The sequence below is a fragment of the Buteo buteo genome, chromosome 4 (genome assembly GCF_964188355.1).
Source record: "Buteo buteo chromosome 4, bButBut1.hap1.1, whole genome shotgun sequence".
In the NCBI taxonomy this organism is placed as follows: domain Eukaryota; kingdom Metazoa; phylum Chordata; class Aves; order Accipitriformes; family Accipitridae; genus Buteo; species Buteo buteo.
In genome coordinates, this window is record NC_134174.1 from 44,471,535 (window position 1) to 44,492,844 (window position 21,310).

The following is a 21,310-nucleotide window of genomic DNA, read 5'->3' on the forward strand; positions in this document are numbered from 1 at the left end:
TTACAGATGTAATTATGCCTGAACAGTCTGGGGAGAGAAGGTGGGCAGTACCAAGAACCTCAATCAATCCTCACCCAGCTTTGCTGTGGGCTGAACAAGATATGTGACTGCAACTGAATAGTCTTGAACTTTAGCAGGGCTACTCATGTGTGTATTTATGAAGTTATACACCTGCTTCAGGGAATAATCCCAAATCTTTTAAAAACAGTGAAAGTTTTCCACTGACTGATGAGCTTACTATCATACCTTAAGTGTTTGTGTGTTTGTGCTTAATTTTGTATGGCTGATTTAAAATCCCAGTCGTTAGGAATAGAAAAATACGTATATGGTATTAATGACAGACTTTTAGAAGCGATCTGTTCATTTTCTTTCACTTCCAAGTAATGTTGAACGTTAATTTCCTGCAAATGAAGCAATCTGAAGTAGAGTGCACAAAATAATTAATCTTTGGAAATTCTGGACTAAATGAAAATAATTTAAAGTTAAGTAAAGAGCTCATCTGTGGCCTCAGTGCTCTTTCTGGGAAGCACGGGATACATAAAAGAATCAAAAAGAAAGCAAATACCAAATTATCTAACAGGAAAGGAATCTACAAATATATGTAATAAATTCCCACATTACATCATAAAAATAACTTTCTCACAAATGCTGTCATTGCAAATGCCAAGACACATAGGAGAGCATTCAATTAGTAGTAAAACTGAATAAGCAAATGAGAAATTATGTACATTGGAAGTATGCATTTTCTCATTTTGAGGCTTGCTGGCTTTTTTTGTTTTTTTAACAGATTAACAAGTTATCTGTTATAGAGCAGGTTTTCCTTAGACTAAGAATTGGTTGTGGTAGAATTTGAAATACCGTTTAATTGATGCAGGCAGCATCTCGAAGAATGAGCATTCACAATAAGCTTAATGTTTTTATTAGCAAATGTTGACTTTTTAATCCAACATAATAATTTGGTTAAAATTAAAGCATAAACATAGTTGAATAGTTATCTGTAAATGGAGAACATTCAGGAATATAAGAAAAATAATTCCATCTTCATTACATCCAGGAAAAGTAAGCCTGACTTTTTTTTTTTGTCATCACCTCTTAAAATCAGGCCCTGGATTTCTGTGCCTACAGATGTAGCCATTTCAGGAAAGACAGTAAATAAGCTATTTTTATTTACTTTCTTCAGAGGGAATCTGTAAAAATAAATCATTAATATGATTTCTTATCATAGAGAAATGATACACAGTAGCAACATATTCTTAAAAGCCAGAAACTTCCAGCAGAGCATTCTTGTTCACATCCCTTTGCCCATTCGGCCTACGTGTCCTTTGTTTCTTTCAGGGTTTCACTTGTCTCTTTTTTTTTTTTTTTAACTTTTCCTTGGCTTGAAACCCAGAGCTATCAGAGGCACATAATCTAATGGAAAATAATATGGCTGAAGAGATTAAATAGAATAGTTGGCAGCAGGATCTTTTGAGTTCTAAACACATGGTGCTATCTCTAGTCTTGCTGAAAGTGCCTTGCTACAGTTTTCTTGTTTGTTAAATAGGAAAAATATTAACCTGTCTCTTGGCGAAGCAGACTTGGAGCTCAGAAATGGTCTGTGTAAATGCTGGGGATTATTAGAAAAAACATGTTCAGCTTGGGAAGGGGGTTCTGAATATAGTGATGAACCCACTCAATTTCAATTGCTGCATATGAGGTTTTTTTCCCTAATATAACAATTAACCTCTTAGAAAAGAATTAGCACTGAGTTTACATGTTGACTCTATAGACATTGGATAATTGCTTTTTAAAAAATCATCTATAGTCCAGGAAATTACATTTCTCCTTTTGTTTCTAAAATTACAAACTTCTGACTTCCCAGCTGGTAATGCAAGCAATCAAAATCAGGTCTCTTGAGTGCAGTTGCATGACACACATGAACAACAATTTCATTTCATAAAGAATTAACCCACAGCCACCCACATTAACTGGCACCAATTCCTGCCACAAAGCCCACCTGATCCGAGCACTGTAGTTCCCACTTTGTACAGGTAGCAATGTACTGGTCAAATAACAGCAAACCTTCTCAGAGCTCTACCCTAACAAAACTCCCTGACTGAGGGAAAGAGTTTGGAATATAGCACCGAACTGAAACTCAGAAGCTCTGGCTTCGTTTTCTGTCTTTCTTACTTAACCTCCCAGAGTTTCACCTTCTATCATATAGAGACAGTCATACCTGCTTTGACTGTCTTTTTAATCTAGAATATACAGAAAGTGACATTACATCCCCCCCCCCCCCAATCTCAGCTAAGACGTCTAGGCACTACTGTGGTTCTAATCAGTAACAGCATTAACCACTGTTTAAACAGAAGGGCCTACTTCAATTTGAAATTTCCTTGATTTTATCTAGTTAAAATTCTCTTTGTAATTTCTCTGATTTTTTTTTTTCTTCTTTTTGAGAGAAGGTAGGAGGAAAGGAGTTACTTGTTTTGGGTTGATGATTTAGTTCTTTAAATGCTCCAAGTATAGGGTCATAGAAAGGAAGCAGAGAACGTAGATCCAAATGAGGAAAAGCTGACAAATGTAACTTCCTTCAGCAGGATCACTCCCTAAAATGTGTTCTTTAGAGCTGAGGTTTAAAGATGACCTGCAACTGAAAGTCCAGAATAAATGTGTAACTCAGTTGTGCACTTTTCTCAGTGACCTACCTTAAAGTGACCTGGGTGGAGGTTGCCCTCAATACCTCGCCAGCACTTCATAGAATAAACACCTTGCTGTTTTCAAATGTTTTTTCCTTGATATTTGGTCTACATCTTTCTCTACTGGGTTTTAAGCCATTGCAACCCTAATTATAGTCCTAAATCAGTTAATTCTTCTCCTTTATTAGTGTTTACTGCAAATGGTTATCTTGGGTAAGCAATATTCCTCACCAGTAACCAATTAAGCAACATGTAGCCACTTTTATCTTTCTGTTTTGAAATACTTCTTAGCTGAAAGAATCAAAGAAACACCACCACCTTCATTTGTGCCAAAGACTGCCATTCAGAGGGTTTTGTACTACACTATCCAGTCTGGAAAAAGGTTATTCATACATTCAGGAGACTGACTCTGCTGGCATAGGTACATGTTTGTATTTGAAATTTCTAGATTGACAGCCCTTCAAAACCAATTGCCTTCTCTTGGGACAGGAACATGACCCTTTATTTCTCTTTGATTTGAGAACTGACACCACTGTGATCTCCATCATGAGCCTAGCAATATTGTGTTGTTCTTTACAGGCAGGACTGACTGCTTGAGTTGAATGACTACATGGTGACCTTGGGGGACCTGCAGGGGTTGTGTGTGTGTGTGTTTGATTGGTTTTTAAATTCATCTCCTCCATGTTGTGGGGGAAGAAGCCTGTAGACATTACATGATCCATGTGGATTTAAATGACAGTTGATTTCAGCAGCATCTTGCATTTTTCAACACAGATTTATGAACTGTTGAGGCTTAGTACAAGTTTTTTGTTGGTTTTTTTTTAGATCAAAAGATCAGGACACAAAATGTACAATGAAGAAACAAAACCATCCCCATATACACCAAGAAGCACCACTACATACCAGATTCCCCTGACAAAGGTGTCTTTAGCATGAGTCCAGAAGATGGACACTCCAAACTGTGCATATACTTCGAGACAGGCAGGCATCTGCCAGGGACAAAAGTCCGTCTTCTCTCATGCTGAATTGCAACTGAGCACAGCAGTCATTGCAAGTTCAGTGAAAAGGGAGGCTGCATGTGAAGTGCTGCTCAACGGAGGGGCATCAGAAAGACTGAATTAGCTAAAGCTGGCAGGTTCCTCATGGCTTGTGCCTCCAGCCCATGGTTCTGCTTCTGCTCTACCTAGTTCTCTGCTGCAATGCTGGGCAGAAGCAGCTCATCAACTGTTCTAGGTACAAGGCTTCTCTTGTACACAGGGAGCCTTACAGCTGTATTTAAGAAGGCAGAATTATTATCTCCCATTGCTAGACAGATTTAAAACCCCCAAAAGACTGAGGTTCTCAGAACTACATGTATAATTTTAAAATCCCTAATGACGGAGGATCTGAAACTCAGGAGGCCCCGAGTCCAATTCCAAGACAAATTCGAGCACTTGTGACAGAGACAGATGAGTTACATCCATTCATGGAAAGAAAAACAATGTTATGATCATGCAACTGAATTGTTTCTAATTAATTCATGATCTATATTTCATACTGCTGAAGCAGGGTCTGAGACACACTAGAAAAAATCCTTCATGTGGCACATGCTAACGGTGGCAAGGGTGCCAACTCATTGATTCCATTATTAACAAGTTTTTTTGAGTTTGTAACTCATCTCTTAATGTCATTCTCTTGTTCCTGGACACATGTAATGAGTTGTTAGTACAGCATCAGGGAGCAGCAAGGGTCAGGTGCCCCCTGCAGCCCAGGAGCTGAGGGGTATCCCAGGGCTGGCAGGGTAGGGCAGACCCTGAGATCAGGGCCAGGTTTAACCAAAGGTCAAGCTCACCAGGCAAGTTTGTGGTGATGAGGCAGGTCCGAGGTCAAGCAGGGCAGTGTGATGAACAGGCAGGTCTGTGGTGATGAGGCAAGGCCAAAGTTAAGGTCAAGCTGGAAAGTTAGCCTGTGGTCTGGATAAACAGGGCCCATGGCCAGGCACAGGCATGGCTACAGCTGAGCTAGAAACCAGCACTCCTACTACACAGCCTAGGATTGAGCTGAAATGGGGCTCCTGGACAGGGGTGGGGTGGTGGGGAGGCCCCAGGTGAGGCTGGTCAGGGCCATTAATGCTTATATGCCCTGATATATAGATGCACTGTGTTTTCAAGTTTTCTTTGTAAATAAATGCCATGAAGAGTGCCATACATTTGCCTGCCACATAGAGCAGGACTTTAATGTTACATGAATAATAACCTGATGCTACAAACCCTTGTGTATGTCATTGAGATCTTATTACAGCCTGGGTAAAGGATGCTGGGTGTTTGCACTGATGAGGCTATTTCAGTATGACAAGCTGCACTAAGTGGGCTCAGATTTGCATCAGTGGAGTGTATTTGCATATTGCACTGCCAGGGAAAAGAAAACCTTCCATATTGCAAGAGTTTGCCACACACAGAAATGCCGCTGCAAACATCTGAGTATGTGAGCAGTTCCAATGAAGGCAATACTCTGTGAAAGTGCTGTGTTGGTGCTAGCAAGGCTAAATTAAAGGGTCTGTGACATTTCCAGTTTCTTGGATGCTCACTGGAAAACTTGTCCGTATACTTTCAGGACTTTTTGCAATATCCATTGCCTTTTGATTTTATAAAATTGCACATGGAAAAAGAGTGGCAGATATTTATGGCTGTGAGAATTCAAATAATCTTTTGGAAGAATTGTTATTAGAGCCAACCTTAACTACAGCCAAATATTCCCATTCTCTTTCACTTCAATCCTTGATATATGCTTTCCTGTTGAAAGGCAGCCTGGAAGAGTTGTCCATATTTCCATTCTATACAACAACACTTTTTTCTATCAGCTGCTGATTTCTGATTTTTTTTTTCATTTCAGATTTTTTTCCATTTCATATGTTTTTAAAAAGGACAGAAGAAGCCAAAAATGTATCTTATTTTCCGTTCTATGTTGCATTTTGCAGTTGTGTCTTAAAATTCTTCCTTAAGTCCAACACAATCTTATTCCTAAATTAATACAATAATTTGAGGCCAGGACCTTGAAAAGCTGGCACCACATTTAAAAATCTAAGATGACAACTTTTATATTAAAAACCAAATGACTGCATATCTACATAAAACTGTAGACACATGCTCATACATGCATATGCACACATACTTTTAGTGTAGTGATATGTTATAATGGGTTTATATATAGGCTATTAAAATAATGTAAATGAACAACACAAAGCAGATTACCAGCAAAAAGTGCAGTAACAAGATTAAGACCAAAATTATAATCCCCAAGTAAATTGAGAAGAGAGTCATAACATGAACAATTTCCTTCTGCTCCTACGATATTTGTGTTCACTAATTTATCTACAAAAGCTATTTGGGGGAGCAGGGAGAGATCCCAACGGTCCAAGATTTTTTCTCCAACCAGATTCAGGCTGGGTCTTGTTTGATTGAAGTGGAAATGCACCTTTTGCAACAAGTGCCAAGTCTGAACAAGAGACTCACCATGTCCGTTCAAACAGCAACTCTGACAGAGATACCAATGGGGGAAAGTCCTTCAGGGATTATGTCATGCCCTGGAATTTAAGCAGAACCTCCAATAGACACTGATAGCCCAGTACAACTGCTCAGCTCTCCCTAGGCCATCCTGCAAATAGAGCTAACAGTACGAACCTTCTTCAGAGAAGCACGATGCAGTTTAGCAGGGCGGTGCTGGTGCACAACAAAGCATTACCTTCAGGCAAGTTAGTGGGAAGGAATTAATAAAAAAAGTTAATCATGAAGTGAGAATGCAACAGTAACAAAAATGAAAGTGATTGTAAACTGTGTTAATGCATGGATAATTCATGTAGTAAACAGAACAGAAGAGAAGGCATGCAAAACATTGCTTTGGTGAATGGTGTAGGAAAACCTGTCAGCAATAGATGTCAAATATATCCTTTGTAGCTTCACTGAGGTATTTTGCAGCGAAACAATCAAAACAAATATGCAGATCCTAATTATGGGACAAGAATCTTTTTGTAGTTTGGTGCTAGGAGTTCCCTGGCAGTTTGCTTTGTGACACTCAATTTTTGTGCTGTGCTAGGACTGGCTGAGAGCTCAGAGCCCAAGATCCCAGTCCAGTTGCTAGGTGAGTTTATGTAGCTCAGAGTACAGGAGGAGCTCTGTACCCCTGCTACACAGATGCAGTGAAATTGCTTTCCTACTTACACTGTGCACATACAGAAAGAATTTGGTGGTTTGGTTTTGTTTTTTTTTTCTTGTTCAGCTGTAACAATGTGCTTCATTTCTGGCTGTTCAGCTTCTGCGCTTTAATATTTATGACTCTGCGCCTTGGACTTCCCAGGTGGTCATCCCTCTCACATTGTGCATAGGGCCAGGGTCCTCTCCATGCTGTGTCAACCAGAATGTTCACCAGCAGGTGCTGAGTAGCCTCATGATTTCCTCAGGCTCCAAAGGGTTGGAAAAACCATTTGCTGGACCACCAGGCAACAAGCAGCAGTTATATCTGGCAAGCCTACATCCAAAAGGGAAGATTATGGGTTTTAAAGCCATCAGGGACCATTCCACATCACGTAGCAACTTTCCAACTTATTCCTCCATGCTTCAGCAAGAGCAAACACAGAGAGACACAAGGGCTGTCAAAGGGCCCTGAGAGCATCCCCCCTCCTGGCTGTTTGGCTGCCTGGGCTCAGGGCCAACTCGGAGCTGGCGCAGCTGAGAGCTGCCCCACCTCCTTTGCTGGCCTTGGAGGCAGTGCTGCAGGGAGGAGGCCTCAGCCAGGGCTGATACCACTTCCTGCGGGACCTGCTTTTAAGCTAAGCCCCTTCCATTTGGCTCCCATCTGAGCTAAAGCTCCTGCTATGTCACAGCCATGCCTGTCCCTGGCTTTGGGCCTATTGCTCTGGACATAGACCCTGAACTGCAGCTGACTTCCAGCCCGATCTCAGACCAGCCTTATCACCATGATCCTGCCTGGTGCTCGCTGGGCTGTGCCTGGTCCTCGTTACCCTCACTGGACCTGCCTTGCTTGCCTCACTTGAGAGCTGTGGGACTGGTGAGACTCCTGCCCTGCCAGCTGTGTTACTGTGCTCAGCTCCCGGTTCACTTTCCCTTGCAGAGAGCCAGCTCTCACTGCTCCCTGACAGGCTGTTCCTCTCAAAATCTCCACAGTTTTTAAAGACTGATGATCTCGGCAAAAACATCAACCCTTTTTCCTTCACAGAAGAACAGAAATGGTGGATTCAGCCAGGAATCAAACCTACCACTTTTACACTACTGAACCACAGCAGGAGCAAAATTAACAGTCTTGCATTGTTTCCCCTCTCTCAGCGATGACAGGGCTAGAAGCTTCGGGAACTCTTTTTCTTAGTCCTCCAGCCTTTCTATACCCAAAGCATAGAGACATTTTGGAAATAAATGCCATTAATTCACAAGTAGAAGAAAACAACTTGTGTGAGCAGTGGCACTTACAACTCTTGGAGTCAGTGGGTATTTCAGTTATGTGCCTTTCCAACCTCAGCTGCAACTTGTATCACACTGGCATCACAAAGAGAATCACTGCACCAGCAAGTGTCATGAGACTAAAAAACTATAAAAAAAATCCTCTTTAAACAGTAGGTCAGAGGGAGTCCAGGGAAGCTGTGGTCAACATGTCAAGATGCTCTTTTCTTCTTCCCCTGTATTCTTCTCCTGCCTTCCTCTCCCTGCCCCAGCTGATTTAGCTGAAGGCTTGGGCCCTGCTCCTGGAAGAAGTCTTTTTGTGCCTATTGCTAAACTCCTGCAGCAGCTGCTCAGACCTTTTCCTACCAATGTGTTGTGATGCAGTCATGATTTTACCACAAAAGTGGTGTTTGCCTGCCATGAACTCCGAAGAGTTCAACACTGATTAGGAAGGAAGGCAGGCTGGCTGGCAGGCAGGCAGCATTACTGACTAAGTGGTTTCCTTAGGAACCCAGCCTAAAAGAGCAAGAAAGTAAGAGCATGTGTGTTCTGGTAGGCAGTGAATAATCCATTAAAACTCTTAATTAAAAATTTAAACATGTGTCTGCTAATTACATCACCCTTCTCCTGCCCTCAAAAAAGCAGCAAATGAGCATAGCTGCACACCTGCCTGTGTGTTTATTTCCTTAGGATGCTGCTCATTTGCTCAGCAACCCAAATACCAGCTCAGGTAGCAGCTGCCATTGTAAAAACATTCTGGGGAAGAGTGATGACAAATATTTTCTTTTTGGTAATGAATGGCAAAACTGCTCACAGAAATCCTGCTCACTGTTGCTGCATGCCCTGAATTTGTTGATGTTTTTCATATATCAATCCTGATACTATTAGTTCTCAACTCTCAGGGCTATTTAATGCCAGCAGTGCACATTCTGCTGGCCAGCCATCTGAAGACCTGTGAAAAGAGGTGGGGTAAATGGTTTAAAAAGTAGACTGTAAGGATGTGAAAATGAACATGGACATTGTAAACTCAAAAATGGCAGAGAAGGATCTGCCAAGGCTCTAGACCCTCTGGAGATTCTCAGTCCTGCAGGGGTAGTGTGGTGCTCCACATTTCAAGCACACATGGGGTAAGGAGCCTCAGCACGGTAAAGGGACAGCTCAGACTAACTGTTGTCCATGCAAATGGGCACTCATAGCAAATGAAACTTGCTTCTCCCTCCGTAAGTTACCCTGCAGTTAATCTCCTCCAGTATATGTAGCCTCCTCAGCTGCTCTGAGTTGGCTGCATTGCAGCCACTTGACATAGGGCCACTTGACATCGGGCCACAGTCTCTGAGTTGGGAAGGCTGTTTTATTCACTGCCTAGAGGAGTAGCATCATGTTCAACATGGCTGTTGCTATTTATTACAGTCATTAATTTGGCAGGAATTAACCAAATTCTGGCAGGTAGCGTATGTCTCTGTAAATTAGCATAACTGTGCTGAGCTGTAGTAGGTACACGGGGTGAAAAATCAATTCCCTGATTTTTGGCTCCTGGCAAAACAGGCAGAGGCCAGAGCAGGAGGGCATGTGTGTCCACTGGCACATATATGGTCACTCTCACCAGATGTTCATCCAATATGCTCTCCTCGAGAACTGCCTTTACACTGTGGTCCTACCACAGCCTGCTGAACCTCTTGGGAAAGGGTCCAGCTGGGATGTGGGTTTGTTTCCTTGGGGGCACTGAGAGCCACACTGGTACTGCTCAAGGCCTTCTCCAACTCGACCTAGAAAAGACTCAACAGACAGTAAGAAACTCTGAACCCTTAAGCCCCGACACTGTGCATGGCTAAGAAAGCACTGCCTCAAGACTGTGAATGACCCTATAAGATTATCTTTAAAGTGATATTTTAATGCATTCACTCACTGTTTTAAAGCTTCACAGGTGATGTCTTGAGATGACATACTGGAGAAGGCTTCATTATCCTCAGGGGTACAGCCAAGGAGACAGCTGCCCTACTGCTGAGTTTCCCCATGTTGAGGTCACATCCATCTAAGATGGCTGGAGTCAGGCAACTCAGCTCAGGGGCTGCGAGAATCACTGAATGATTTTTCATGTCAGGTGAAGCATCTGTTATTGCAGGGTAAAGAAACTATCTGGTCCTTCCTTAAAAAAAAAAAATTGGTTATTTGTTAAAATCTGAGGTATATGTAGATTTAGGATGCCATATGGCAAACCTAGGGGCATATGAAATCCCAAGTAAGGTCATGAAGTTAATTGGCTCTAGTCAGAAATATTGGGCCCGGCAAGCCTGGGCTCTTGTCACAGAGGAGGGAGCCCAGGCCTGAAATTCAAAAATTGGCCTGTCTTTATAGGGTGTCAGCTCCCAGTCCCAGGGCTTGGTCACTCCCTGAAATCCCAAGCTTGTCTCTGCTCCTTTTGCCTTTTCCTAACTTGCCAGGAGGGTGACATGAGCATCTCTGTAGTTCAGTGGCAGGACCCTGCTGTATTGCACTGCCCTGCTATGTGGGGGTCATGGTCAGAGTGCTGGGACGAGAGAGTGGTTCATGCTGAGGTGGCTGTTTGACGTGGACTCATTTGCTCCAGTAAATGATCACAGGTCATTCTCATGGGTAACGTTCACTCTGCTGACCAGGTGCCAGGCTGAGCTTTCTATATTGTTTTTGCCCCCCCTGGAACACTGTAGGGCAGAACCGTTGAGGACCCGCTGTTGCATTTACCTGGTATGTAATCTCCAGCCCAGACTGGATGGCACGGAGTGAAGCAGTGTGGTGGGTGGTGGGGTGAGCCAGTGCACGCAGTCACAGGGTCTGGGTTTCTGTGGGTCAGTGTCACTACCCTTTGTGCTGCAGTGGTGGAGGAGAAGCACCCAAGGCTTACACCAAAACCTATTCAAACTGGGAGTCGGAGGATGTGTCTGCAGCTCGGCTCCCCAAACAAGGCTCAATTACTTTCCATTTGTGTGGAGAATGGGTGTATTTAATCCAGAAACAGCAACAACCAAAAAGTCATTTCACTAAGTAGCAAGATCATCCACTGCTTGGGAGTAGCTAGAACTATTTACAAAATGTTTTCATACTTCAGCAAGGAAGAGGCTGCATATTTCTGACTGGAGCAGAAGGCAATCCTATAATAATGCCTCATCTTTACCAATCATTCCAAATTATTCACATGAAAGATCCTGCTTTCTCCCTTGGACTTTAATGAAGCTCCTGTTGAACCAGTTATTCACTAGCTATTCATGTATTGTCAGAAAGGAAATCGCAGAAGCTTTGTCATTAGGAATAAGACATGATTGGCAAGGCACATGGCTTTGGGGTGGGTTTTCTTCTTCCGCTTTTTTGCTCTAAAGCCATAGGTTTTAGCTGGCAATTTCCACTGCTATAATCTGATGGAAAGTGATAAAACGCATCAGACTGCAGTACTCAAATGAGAAAACACTCCAGAGTAGTACGAATATAATTATGTTTTTCATGACATTGATTTTTTATTTTCTAACTGATAAAAGTAAACAACTGGGGGTGGGGGGAGTGCCAAAAAACAACATTTAGACTTTAGTGAGATAATTAACTCAGCAATTAAACATATTTTGTATTCAGCATTTGTCCTCCATAGCACACAGCATATGTGACGTTTGTCCTTTATTCAAATTCTCGCTTCTTGCAATCTTTTTTGTCAGCAGGAGTGGCAGCCGGCGACAGTCCTGTATGAAGGCCCACTTCTATGGTGCTTTACTTTGGAAGATTAATATTCACAGCTATGGTTTGAAGGCAGGAGGCAGCAAAAAAATCATTAAGCTGAGCTAAAGGAGCAGAATTGAGAAGCAAGAGACCTGTGCAACAGGCATTTGTGTCTCTTTTCTTTTTGCCAGTAGTGTTTGGAGGGGAAGTAAACCAAACCCCTTGTGATCCTGGCTGCTCTGTGTACTACTCAACTCTATCCAGCAGCAACATGGGGCTGCAATGTCAAATGCCCTGTGCTCTGATCCCATTCGCTATCACAGCATCAGCATTGGCTAGCACATGGGCAGGATATGTCCAAGGAAAATTAAAGGACAAGAATTGAAGACAATTAAAGAGGCTAGTCCTTTGGTAGGGCTGCCTGCTGGTTCAACAGAGTTGATTTCTCACTACAGCATGAAACATGGGAAGAGGCATAAGCAACAATGGATCATTAGAAATCTCACTGGCCTTTTTAGCACAGAGTAGTTCTTCCATCATCAGTTCAGCAAGGCATGAGTGAGTCTTCAGGGAAGCTGATTGTCTCAGAAGGTATGAACTATGATACAGGAGAGATGTCCTCCACATCACTGCCCCATCTTCATCTCTTTTAGAAAAATGAGGTCATTAGGAAAAAGTTACAAGTCTAGGATAAATAAAACATGCTACTTGAGACTTTATAGGCAGGATCAAGAGGGACAAGCAAACACTGTGTCAGGCAGAGGTATGCAGATATGTCATGCAAAGGATGACACAGTACTTCTGCATGTCGGCCCAAACTGTAAAGCTGTAGCTGATACTGTGCAAGTTAATACCCAAGCACACTACAGTTTATCTTTTTCCTTTGAGACAACAATATGTGAGGCTTCTTTTCAGGGCAGAACTCTGTCTGAGCCTCAGGGAAACTCAAATATCTTCCTACTTTGTGAGATTCCCATGGCCCAATTTAAGCTGCTGCTGCTGCTGCCGGGGGGTAGAAGGGCTAACTTCTGAGCTGGCATAAATTTCTATAGTAAACATACTATGACAAGTCATTCCAAATTAATTTCTTCCTTTCCCAAGCTGAATTTGTCAGGTTACGTGGTAAAATCTTGTTTCTTGCTTTGTCCTGAGACACTGTGGTGCATAGTAACCATCAAGCCTCAAGAGGCTGTCTCACTGCTAATTTTAGGTAATGAAATGTATCATGTATGTATTCATGATACATTCAAATCACCATGTATCTGGAGCACAGCCTTCCCTAAATCCAGGGTGTTCATCTTGTGAAATCTTGTGGCCATTTACAGAATGCAAAAGTTGCACTGATAAATGCTTTTCACCATCAGACATAAAATGTGTTTGTTATTGTACCGACCTTGGGAGATGAATAGGAAAGTGCTTTGTCCTTACCCTGCAAGACAGCCACAGCAGCTGGCTATGCTTTAGCACAGGCCAGACTAAAATAGGTCTGTCCGTGTGATAGGTTGATAGAAGAACCCTGGAAATTCTGCAAGTTATTTGAGTGCCATTAATAGTCCCACCAATAGGTGATATCCCTGAAAATGAATCCCAAAGCTGGATCAATGATTTCATTCATAATTCACTGATCCACAGATATGACAACAATCTAATTTTTTGGAAAACCTATTGTGATTGGTAACTGCTTCACCCCTTAAAAAACCCCAAACCTACTCTTTTTATGAAGCTAACTGGGACAGGAGGTGTGTTTGTGGGGAAATATTTCAGGAGAGAGATAAATCCTATGGAAACAAAAGGTTGTGTAGGAAGTACTGCCCAAACAGCAGATGAGCAATGGGGTTTTGTGCAATATCTACCACAAGTATTAATATGATGAGGAGAAATCAGAAGAATCATCATTAACTTGCAATCCAAATAATTTTAAGAAACTGAGATCAAGGTAATTTAAACATCATTTTGTTGATGGTTATAGATTTTGCTGCTTTATTTGCCTGTCTGTTATTTATTTTCCCTCCTCTTGCCTTCCTGTGAAAAGTGCAATACCAACAAACGGAAAAGGCCAGGGAAGAGCAGTCCCCCTCTCTGCTCCCACTTTAGATGGCTAACAGCCTTCGAGTAGTTAGGTCCCATCCTACCTTGTCTCTAGAGCCAGCAGAGGTGCCTACAGAGCATTTCAGGAGTTCTTGCTCAGCTCCCTGCTCTAATCTGTCCTCTGGAGGCACACTCTTTGTTGGCTACACAGGGAGCCTGGAGAGCATGGCCTTCTAATCGCTTACATTTGGTACTTACCATCACAAAGAACAGCCAGCAAATACATAGGGAAGAGGGAATGTGACTATTCCCAAGGACTTAAAAGTAGGTACGTTCAAAATAGAGCAATTTTTAAGTACAGTGAAGTGTTACTTGTAGAATGAACAGGAAAAATAATATGTAGAATGAGAGGTGATTTTCAAGCCGAATCTATTTCTTGCAATAGTCTCTCATATGCTGTTATTGTTCAACTGTAATGCTTCTTTTAGGGCAATATTTTACACCGATGTTAACATCTCCATGGCACCACAGACAGGAAGGGCTTCTAAGCACACAATTTCTCTCACACTCAGTTCAGGAGCTCTTCCATTTTTCTATGCATTTATGCTGCACCACTGACTTGAGATATTTGATCCAGAATAATGATAATGCTTTGCTTTTCTTCATTCCATCCGTTCCTCAATCTCCTTTGCAAACATTGATAGGGAGTAACAGGGCCTCAGGAGGCAGAAAGCCCAGCCAAAGCTTGCCTGTGAGTACCTGGCAAAGGTAGGACTAGAAGACAGACATACTCAATCCTTCTCTCATTTGAGAAGCAGCTCAGGTCAACATGGCTCTAAACTTTGGAGATGATCTGCCTGCTAAGCTATAGCACATTTATGATTTGCGGGTTTCTAGTCTGACTTGGCTTCATTTTTTAACTTTTCATTTTCTTTTTAGGGAACCAAACTCTTCACTGGGCTTGGCAGCTGACGGCTATTAACTGTCACACTCCAATAACCAAGGGATAGTTAGAACAGTATTAAATATTTGCACTGTGCAGCAAGGCTATATACTTCATCTCAGTACACATGAATTCCATGCTCTTTTTACACTGGAAGAAAACCCACCTTATTGCTATTCAAATCTATCTGTCTGTCTCTCTTCCCATACTGTCATTATGCATGCAAGGCCTGTCAGTGCCATTGACACAAAAACCCCCTCTCACTTTATGCCAACGCCAGTGACACCTGAAAAAAACCCAAGACACAAAAGAATTACTGCTTTAAAAAATTTTGTTTATTTGGCCTTCATTTTCTGATAAAGTCACTTATTCCATGTCTTTATAGAAGTATTTCTCCTGCCCTGCAAGGGTGCATTGTTTTCTCTCACAGGAACAGGTTATAGATAATTCTGTATGAAAAGTAGGTTTTGATAACTGAGGTTTGTCCATTTTGTATGTCCCTGGTTAAATTGTGAAGCTTTGTTTTGAGCACAGTTTTTTTCCCCTCATCATCTTAACTGCCATTTTGAGTCTAATCTTTTAGGAAGTATCCTACATAGGCACTCCTTGTGGTCTGCTTTTAAAAAGCAAAATTTATTTTGGCCTCTGCAGGAAGCATTTAAAGCACATAATGAATAATGTTTGACACAGGAGTCAGTTAGCAGTCATTTTAGATTAACAACACTGCTCAGAAAAAAACCTTGCAGGGGATTAGACCAAGGGAAAGATGCTTAGGCAATAACCTATGAGCCAGTTGGTTGCTGAACTATTCACAGTAGACATAACTATCTCCGAAGGTCTTAAGTGTGAGAATTATCTCCAGGAAGAGAACAATGAGTTAGTGAGATATAAAACAATAGGCTCATGCTCTAATACAAGCAGTTAGCACCGCACATGTTCACTTCTCATTTAATCTGCAAGACTTTCAGACAGTAGCAGTTGGTGCCCAAATTAAGACTTCCTCTCTCCCTTTGATCTTATGTAAAAACTAATGAATTGTGTAATCTCCAACACCTCTGAAATCCTGCTGGTTAAAGGGAAACTATCCCTACCTTTCCCATGCTTGTCTCAATTCACTAAATGGGAGCTATATTTAACAGCAGACCAATCACATGATCGCTGAAAAGGAACAGCACAAGGATCTGTAATCCTAATGCTCTAGAGCTGTGATTGCTATAAATCCTTTGCAGAATGATTTCCTTTAAATCCCAAACATGTCATCACACTTTTATTTAACATTTCTTTATGAAAACTGTGGATAAGACCCTTTAAATTAAAGATTGTTCCCAGACTTGTCATCTTCAAACAGTGCGCATTTCTATTGTCATTTTCATGTAGCATATTTTACTTCACTTTATAAGTAAATCTTTTTTTCTTTCCTTTCCCCTTCCTTGCCTTCCCTTCCTTAACCCTCAAACAAGTAGTAACAGCTAGCACTATTTTTTAAGGGTAAACAAATAGCTTTAAATTAGTTCATGTACAATAGGGAAAATTCAAATAATCAAAAGACCAGCAAGGAGTACAGGCAGAGATGTGGCTGATACTGCCCTACATGAATTCTTACCACCTTCATCTCTTGAGTTTACCATCTAATTGAGCTTACTATCTTCTTTACAGAGAGAAAGAGATTGAGAGAGGAAGGTGATCTGTCCAAAGTAACAAAGTGGATCACCTGAAGAAATGGAAACACAACCTTTATTTCCCGATTCCCAGCTCTTAATTCTTCTCAGCTATTTAGCATGTGGCTTTCTGAATACCAGACCTATTTCCTTGCCTGCTGATCTCAGCAGTATTGCTACCCACTTAGGTGGTACTAAAACAAGTCCAAAATGCAGGATGCTGGGCACAGGTTATGCAGTCTTATTTCCAGCAAAAGGGAAGAGTTTTATCTGAGTGAGGGTGATATGCTTTGGCTGGTGGCTAGTGGGAAATGGATTTCCAATATTTGTTTTCCTGAAAGTAACCCAGGTAAGAACTCTGGGTTTGAATGATGACTCAAGTTCAGTGATAGACTCACTTCAGTTATCCCATCTGGGATTTGAGACAGTGTCACATGTCACTGGCAGACAACTCTTTCAATGATGTTTTTCAGGAAGCCCAGTTTTGTAATGTGCCTCTGTGTGGAATAAGCTGGTAGAGGACCAAAGAGAGAGGAAGAATATTTGTGAGAGAGAATATTAAGGATGGCACCATTATCCATCATATAGATAAAAACCCCCTTCAGCAGTGAGAAGCAGGAAAGAAATACAGATCCTGAAAATAATCCAGAATGAAATCGTCAGGCAATTTGACAGCACAAATTGAAATTATTTAGCATGATTTGGCAATACATTTCTAAGTAGCTATATATCACGCAAGAATATCCATTGACAGATATTGGAGAAATAATGAATGGCTAAATAGAGCAGGTCAGACTCTGATGCCCTTCCATGAATTAGGTAGTAGTTTTTTCCTTAGCTGCTCACACCGGCTTCAAATTATGCTTTGTAGCTGACACTCAGAGCCAAATGTCAGGAGCCCAAGCTCACCAAGCACGTCAGTGGAGAAGCTCAGAACAGAACCTCTGACTTGACTTTCTTTCAGCTTGAATTGAAAACAAGGAATAGCCTAGAGAAAGAAAGAACGAAAGAAGGAATGAACCCCTGCTATGTTATGACTACCTTCCTTTACATATCCTCCCTTCCTTTACAGTAGTTATGCTGTCTTGTAGTTTCATTGATACAGTAAAGAATGTTTACATATTTATATTCTGTTTTAAATGGGCCATAATTATCTGGCCAGGACATTGATAAAGTTGTTTCAAAAGGAATGGAAACTGTGACAGATGCAGAGCAAAGGGAACAGTAAATTTAACTACTAGACCATTGGGTTTTTCCTTACTGACAGCCAAATTCATGCAGTAAGCATGGTGTGGCATATGTGACTATACATTAAAGCAGGGATTGCAACACATCCTTTCTCAGCCTGTCAGCTTCCCTTGATTAAAATATATTGCATGGAAACATCAATTAATAATTAACCATGAGATGTAAAAAATAACATTCTTCTGATCAACCCATAAAGCCTGAAGACCATGCACACTGTAGCTTCTTTCAGTTTTGTTTGCAGTTCCATTTTCACTCCAGTATATTAATTCCTGTTCCTCTCTCCTGTGTTAGAACATGAGAAATATAAAGTGCAAAACTCTTTTGAGAGTAGCACTGTGAAGAAACCAGACAATTCATATCTGCACAAAGCTGTTCATGAGTAGGTCCACGCATAGACAAGGCCTGTACATGCAACCTTTTTCAGACAGAAACTGTGAGCCTGAGTCCTTGAAGAACCAATGGTACTTACGATGCAGTGACCTGTGCTTGCGACAATGGAATTCCATGGCCCCATGAGGATTTTCAGAAGTGGCTGGTATGAAGCTCCTGGATGTACTTGCAGGGATCCCACCAGTTGACCCCTAAGATGACAGAGCCTGTTGTCCAATGTATCAGACTGGATACTGGGCCAAACAAAGGAATCGGGGTCGTAGCCTTGATTTTTCCCCTTGCTCTTTGCAATACACAAACTGTAATAACAACATTCAATCTCTGTGCATCCCTTGTTCCATGCAATGCAGCAAAGTGCAAAGCCCGCCCTGACTTAACATTCTTTGATGAACCCTAGCCATTAATTTTTCATCTCTCCTGTGGTATAAATGCCAAACTGTTGTTCCTTCCCTTCCTTACTGCTGAGATCACCCTTGAACACCCACCTGCACACTGAAAGTCACATAGAAAATGCTGAGATCTAGCATGTACTGTGCGTTAAGCACCCATCTCCTGTTCCCATTTCAGTATGATATGTGGAAGAAAGCTGGACACATACCAATACAAAACTGGGAGTTACTGTATGACAATTTTTTTATTTATCAGTATCAAATTACATAGCAAAGTAATGAATGCAGTGTCAGATCACCTCTTCGAATACTGTAAATACAAACAAAATCCACCATATTGCTTAGTTATCCAAAGTAAATTAAAAGTTTAAAAATGTGCGTTTCAGAGATTCTGTTTGGCATATCCTGTCAATATATCCTGCATAAATATTTCTGTACCTCATTTTCACTATGTGTACCTTAATTAAATACAGCCTCTAGAAAGCTCACATGGAGGAGATAGGCTCTATCTGTATGTTTATGATCATCATCAACTCATGCATCTGCCCTGAAATCACTGAAAGTACCTATCTGCCAGCTCACCTGACAGATGAATGTGACTGTACGTAGAGTGGCCAGACCCTGCTCTCACATAGTGCCAGACCCAAAGCTACTGGCATCAGTGCAAGACGACTGAATGCACGACATCAGCTTTGGATCAGGTCCTTGAATTACTGACAACATAGCTATCCACTTTCATGGAAGCTGGGCTGGATGTGATGGCCAGATCTTGTACACTCAAGTATGTAAGGAAATTCTTGGGACATTTACACCGCTCTTTACACTAGTGTGACTCCACTATATAGAAAGAACAATTCCTGGTTTATAATATTAAGTGACAAATAAAGTCAGGTCTGTTGATTTCACGTAAGTTGAGTAGGATTTGGCCAGAGCTGGATACAAACTAGATAATTCAACAGAAGTATTATAATGGTGTTAATCAGCAGTGTCATTTACATGGGACTTCCATATAAACTGTGTAAATAGAACAATTTTTCCTGATGGATGAGAGAATAAGCTTCACTTAGCACTGGTTCCAAAAGGTAAGACTACTGAGACAGTGTAGTGGTATGAAAAGGAAAACACCATAGAAATATATATTTTGTTTAGAATACAATGAGCAGAAGTACAGAAGCGTTGATGCAGGTAATTGGAAAGGTGAGGAAAGGGAAGGAGGAAAAATTTAGGCAGCAATCCCATGGCAACATGGGAGTTACTCTTGATCCCTCCAATTCACCAGTATCAGTGGAAGTCAGGCTTCTCTGGGAAGGTGCAACCTGAACGCTTGATAATTACACTGGCTGCATAATGTCCAGCACGGATGCACTCGGTCACTGGCCGGTCATAGACAAGCTGCGAGAGAAAGCCTGCGGAACAAAGTGGGAGAGAAAGAGATGGAAGAAAATGGTTAGACTAGTTTTTCTGAATGTATCAGTTTGTCACAGGGCAAAGCACTGAAATACTGGCCCAATTGTATATACACAGGTAGCCTGGCTAATTTAAATTAAGTATTGCGCTTGAGTGACCTGCTGAGTTGGACTGCTGCTGCTGTTATTTCTACCTGAAGTCTCCATTTGGTAGCTTCAGGTAAATTAAATGTTATCAAGACTGATCTCTATTAGTGCCCTCAAAATGATTTTACCAGAGTTCTTGCTCTCTTTTCCAGAGAGAACCCCTGATTCCTCAAATACCATTTTAAAAACAAAGCAGCAGTTTTCCCTGCTGAAGAGAGCTTCTTTCGTTTATACTGGCCACAGCTACAGCCCCACACAACTGTCCCTCTGCAAGCTTTTCTCAAAAAAAGAGAAAGGCATATAACAATTAAACTTTATCTATATTTACAGTTACAGGTGTTCACAATGAAAAGCAGGTGAGATATTTTTACCTGATGAGGAAAGGTAGATGACATCTGTTGCCCTTGATTACAGGAAACTTAACCTAAGACCTTGGAAACAGAGGGTACCTCTTAGCATGTGTAGACACCTACGTAAACAGCAAACTGTATGGAGAACCAAGCAGCTCTCAGAATCAGGGCACTTGGTTAACTGCTTTAGCTAACAAAGCCCTAGCATGCATGGCTTAGAAAACCAGAAATCACTGGGACCTGAGTGTTTTGAAAACCAGAGTACCTCTTTAAATGAATATAAGCAGAGAGTCCTAAAAAGGAGATTTTTCATAGGTACTTGAAAAAGTTAAGTACAAGTGGCATCAGAAATTTTGGTGGCATCAGAAATGAGTCCCTCATTTCTGAAACATTATGTCTTGGCTGAAACTATTGTGATCGAAAGCATGACAGAACTTATGGCAGAGGTGAAACGTGTATTTTAAATTTGGAAGAGGTTTTCAAGATGTGAAAAGTAAACTTAGTATCTTATAATTTAAAACTCCACTCTGTCATTCTAGAGGTAATATTTTATTCACTTTTATCCTGTTTTTAATATGTTTCAGATGTATCTCTCTTCCTCATCCAATCACAGAAGGAAAGTGAGACTTGCCCAGGAAAATCAGAATTCTAGCAAGCTGAAACATGTTCTTTTTAAAGCTTTCATCCACCATTTCAAGTTCCTGTGTCATGCTCTGACAGGCCTTGGGCCTTGACAGTACAAATCTAGTCTTGAAACCATGTCTCTCATAAGTACTATGTAGCTCATAGGTACCAATTTCTGACATATTAGAAATTTTGATTCAAAGATTATATGTTTTGCTAGCTGGCTTTCAAATACACTTTCTCTGTTCAGCTTGGTTACTATTGAAACAAAGACTCTACATCATATTGTGATGCTCTCATTTAACCTGTGCTCCTTTTCTAAGTATTTCCTCCTGTGGC

At 41.3% G+C, this 21,310-nt stretch overlaps 1 protein-coding gene across 5 annotated transcripts in view; it reads right to left on the reverse strand.

Moving 5' to 3' along the window:
• Positions 1 to 18,327: 18,327 nt before the first annotated feature.
• The window catches only part of ADK (adenosine kinase), a 300,352-nt gene continuing 297,369 nt past the window's right edge, over positions 18,328 to 21,310 (reverse strand). The window contains exons 11-12 of one of the 5 annotated variants that reach the window (XM_075025723.1): positions 20,369 to 20,428; positions 18,337 to 19,850 (exon numbers count right to left, since the gene is read on the reverse strand). In XM_075025723.1, the coding sequence (XP_074881824.1) occupies positions 20,406 to 20,428 (23 nt within the window). In that variant the 3' untranslated portion in view covers positions 18,337 to 19,850; positions 20,369 to 20,405. Of the gene's footprint in view, positions 19,851 to 20,368; positions 20,429 to 21,310 lie in introns of all 5 variants that reach the window. The other 4 variants (XM_075025725.1, XM_075025724.1, XM_075025722.1 and 1 more) reach the window with 4 other exon arrangements.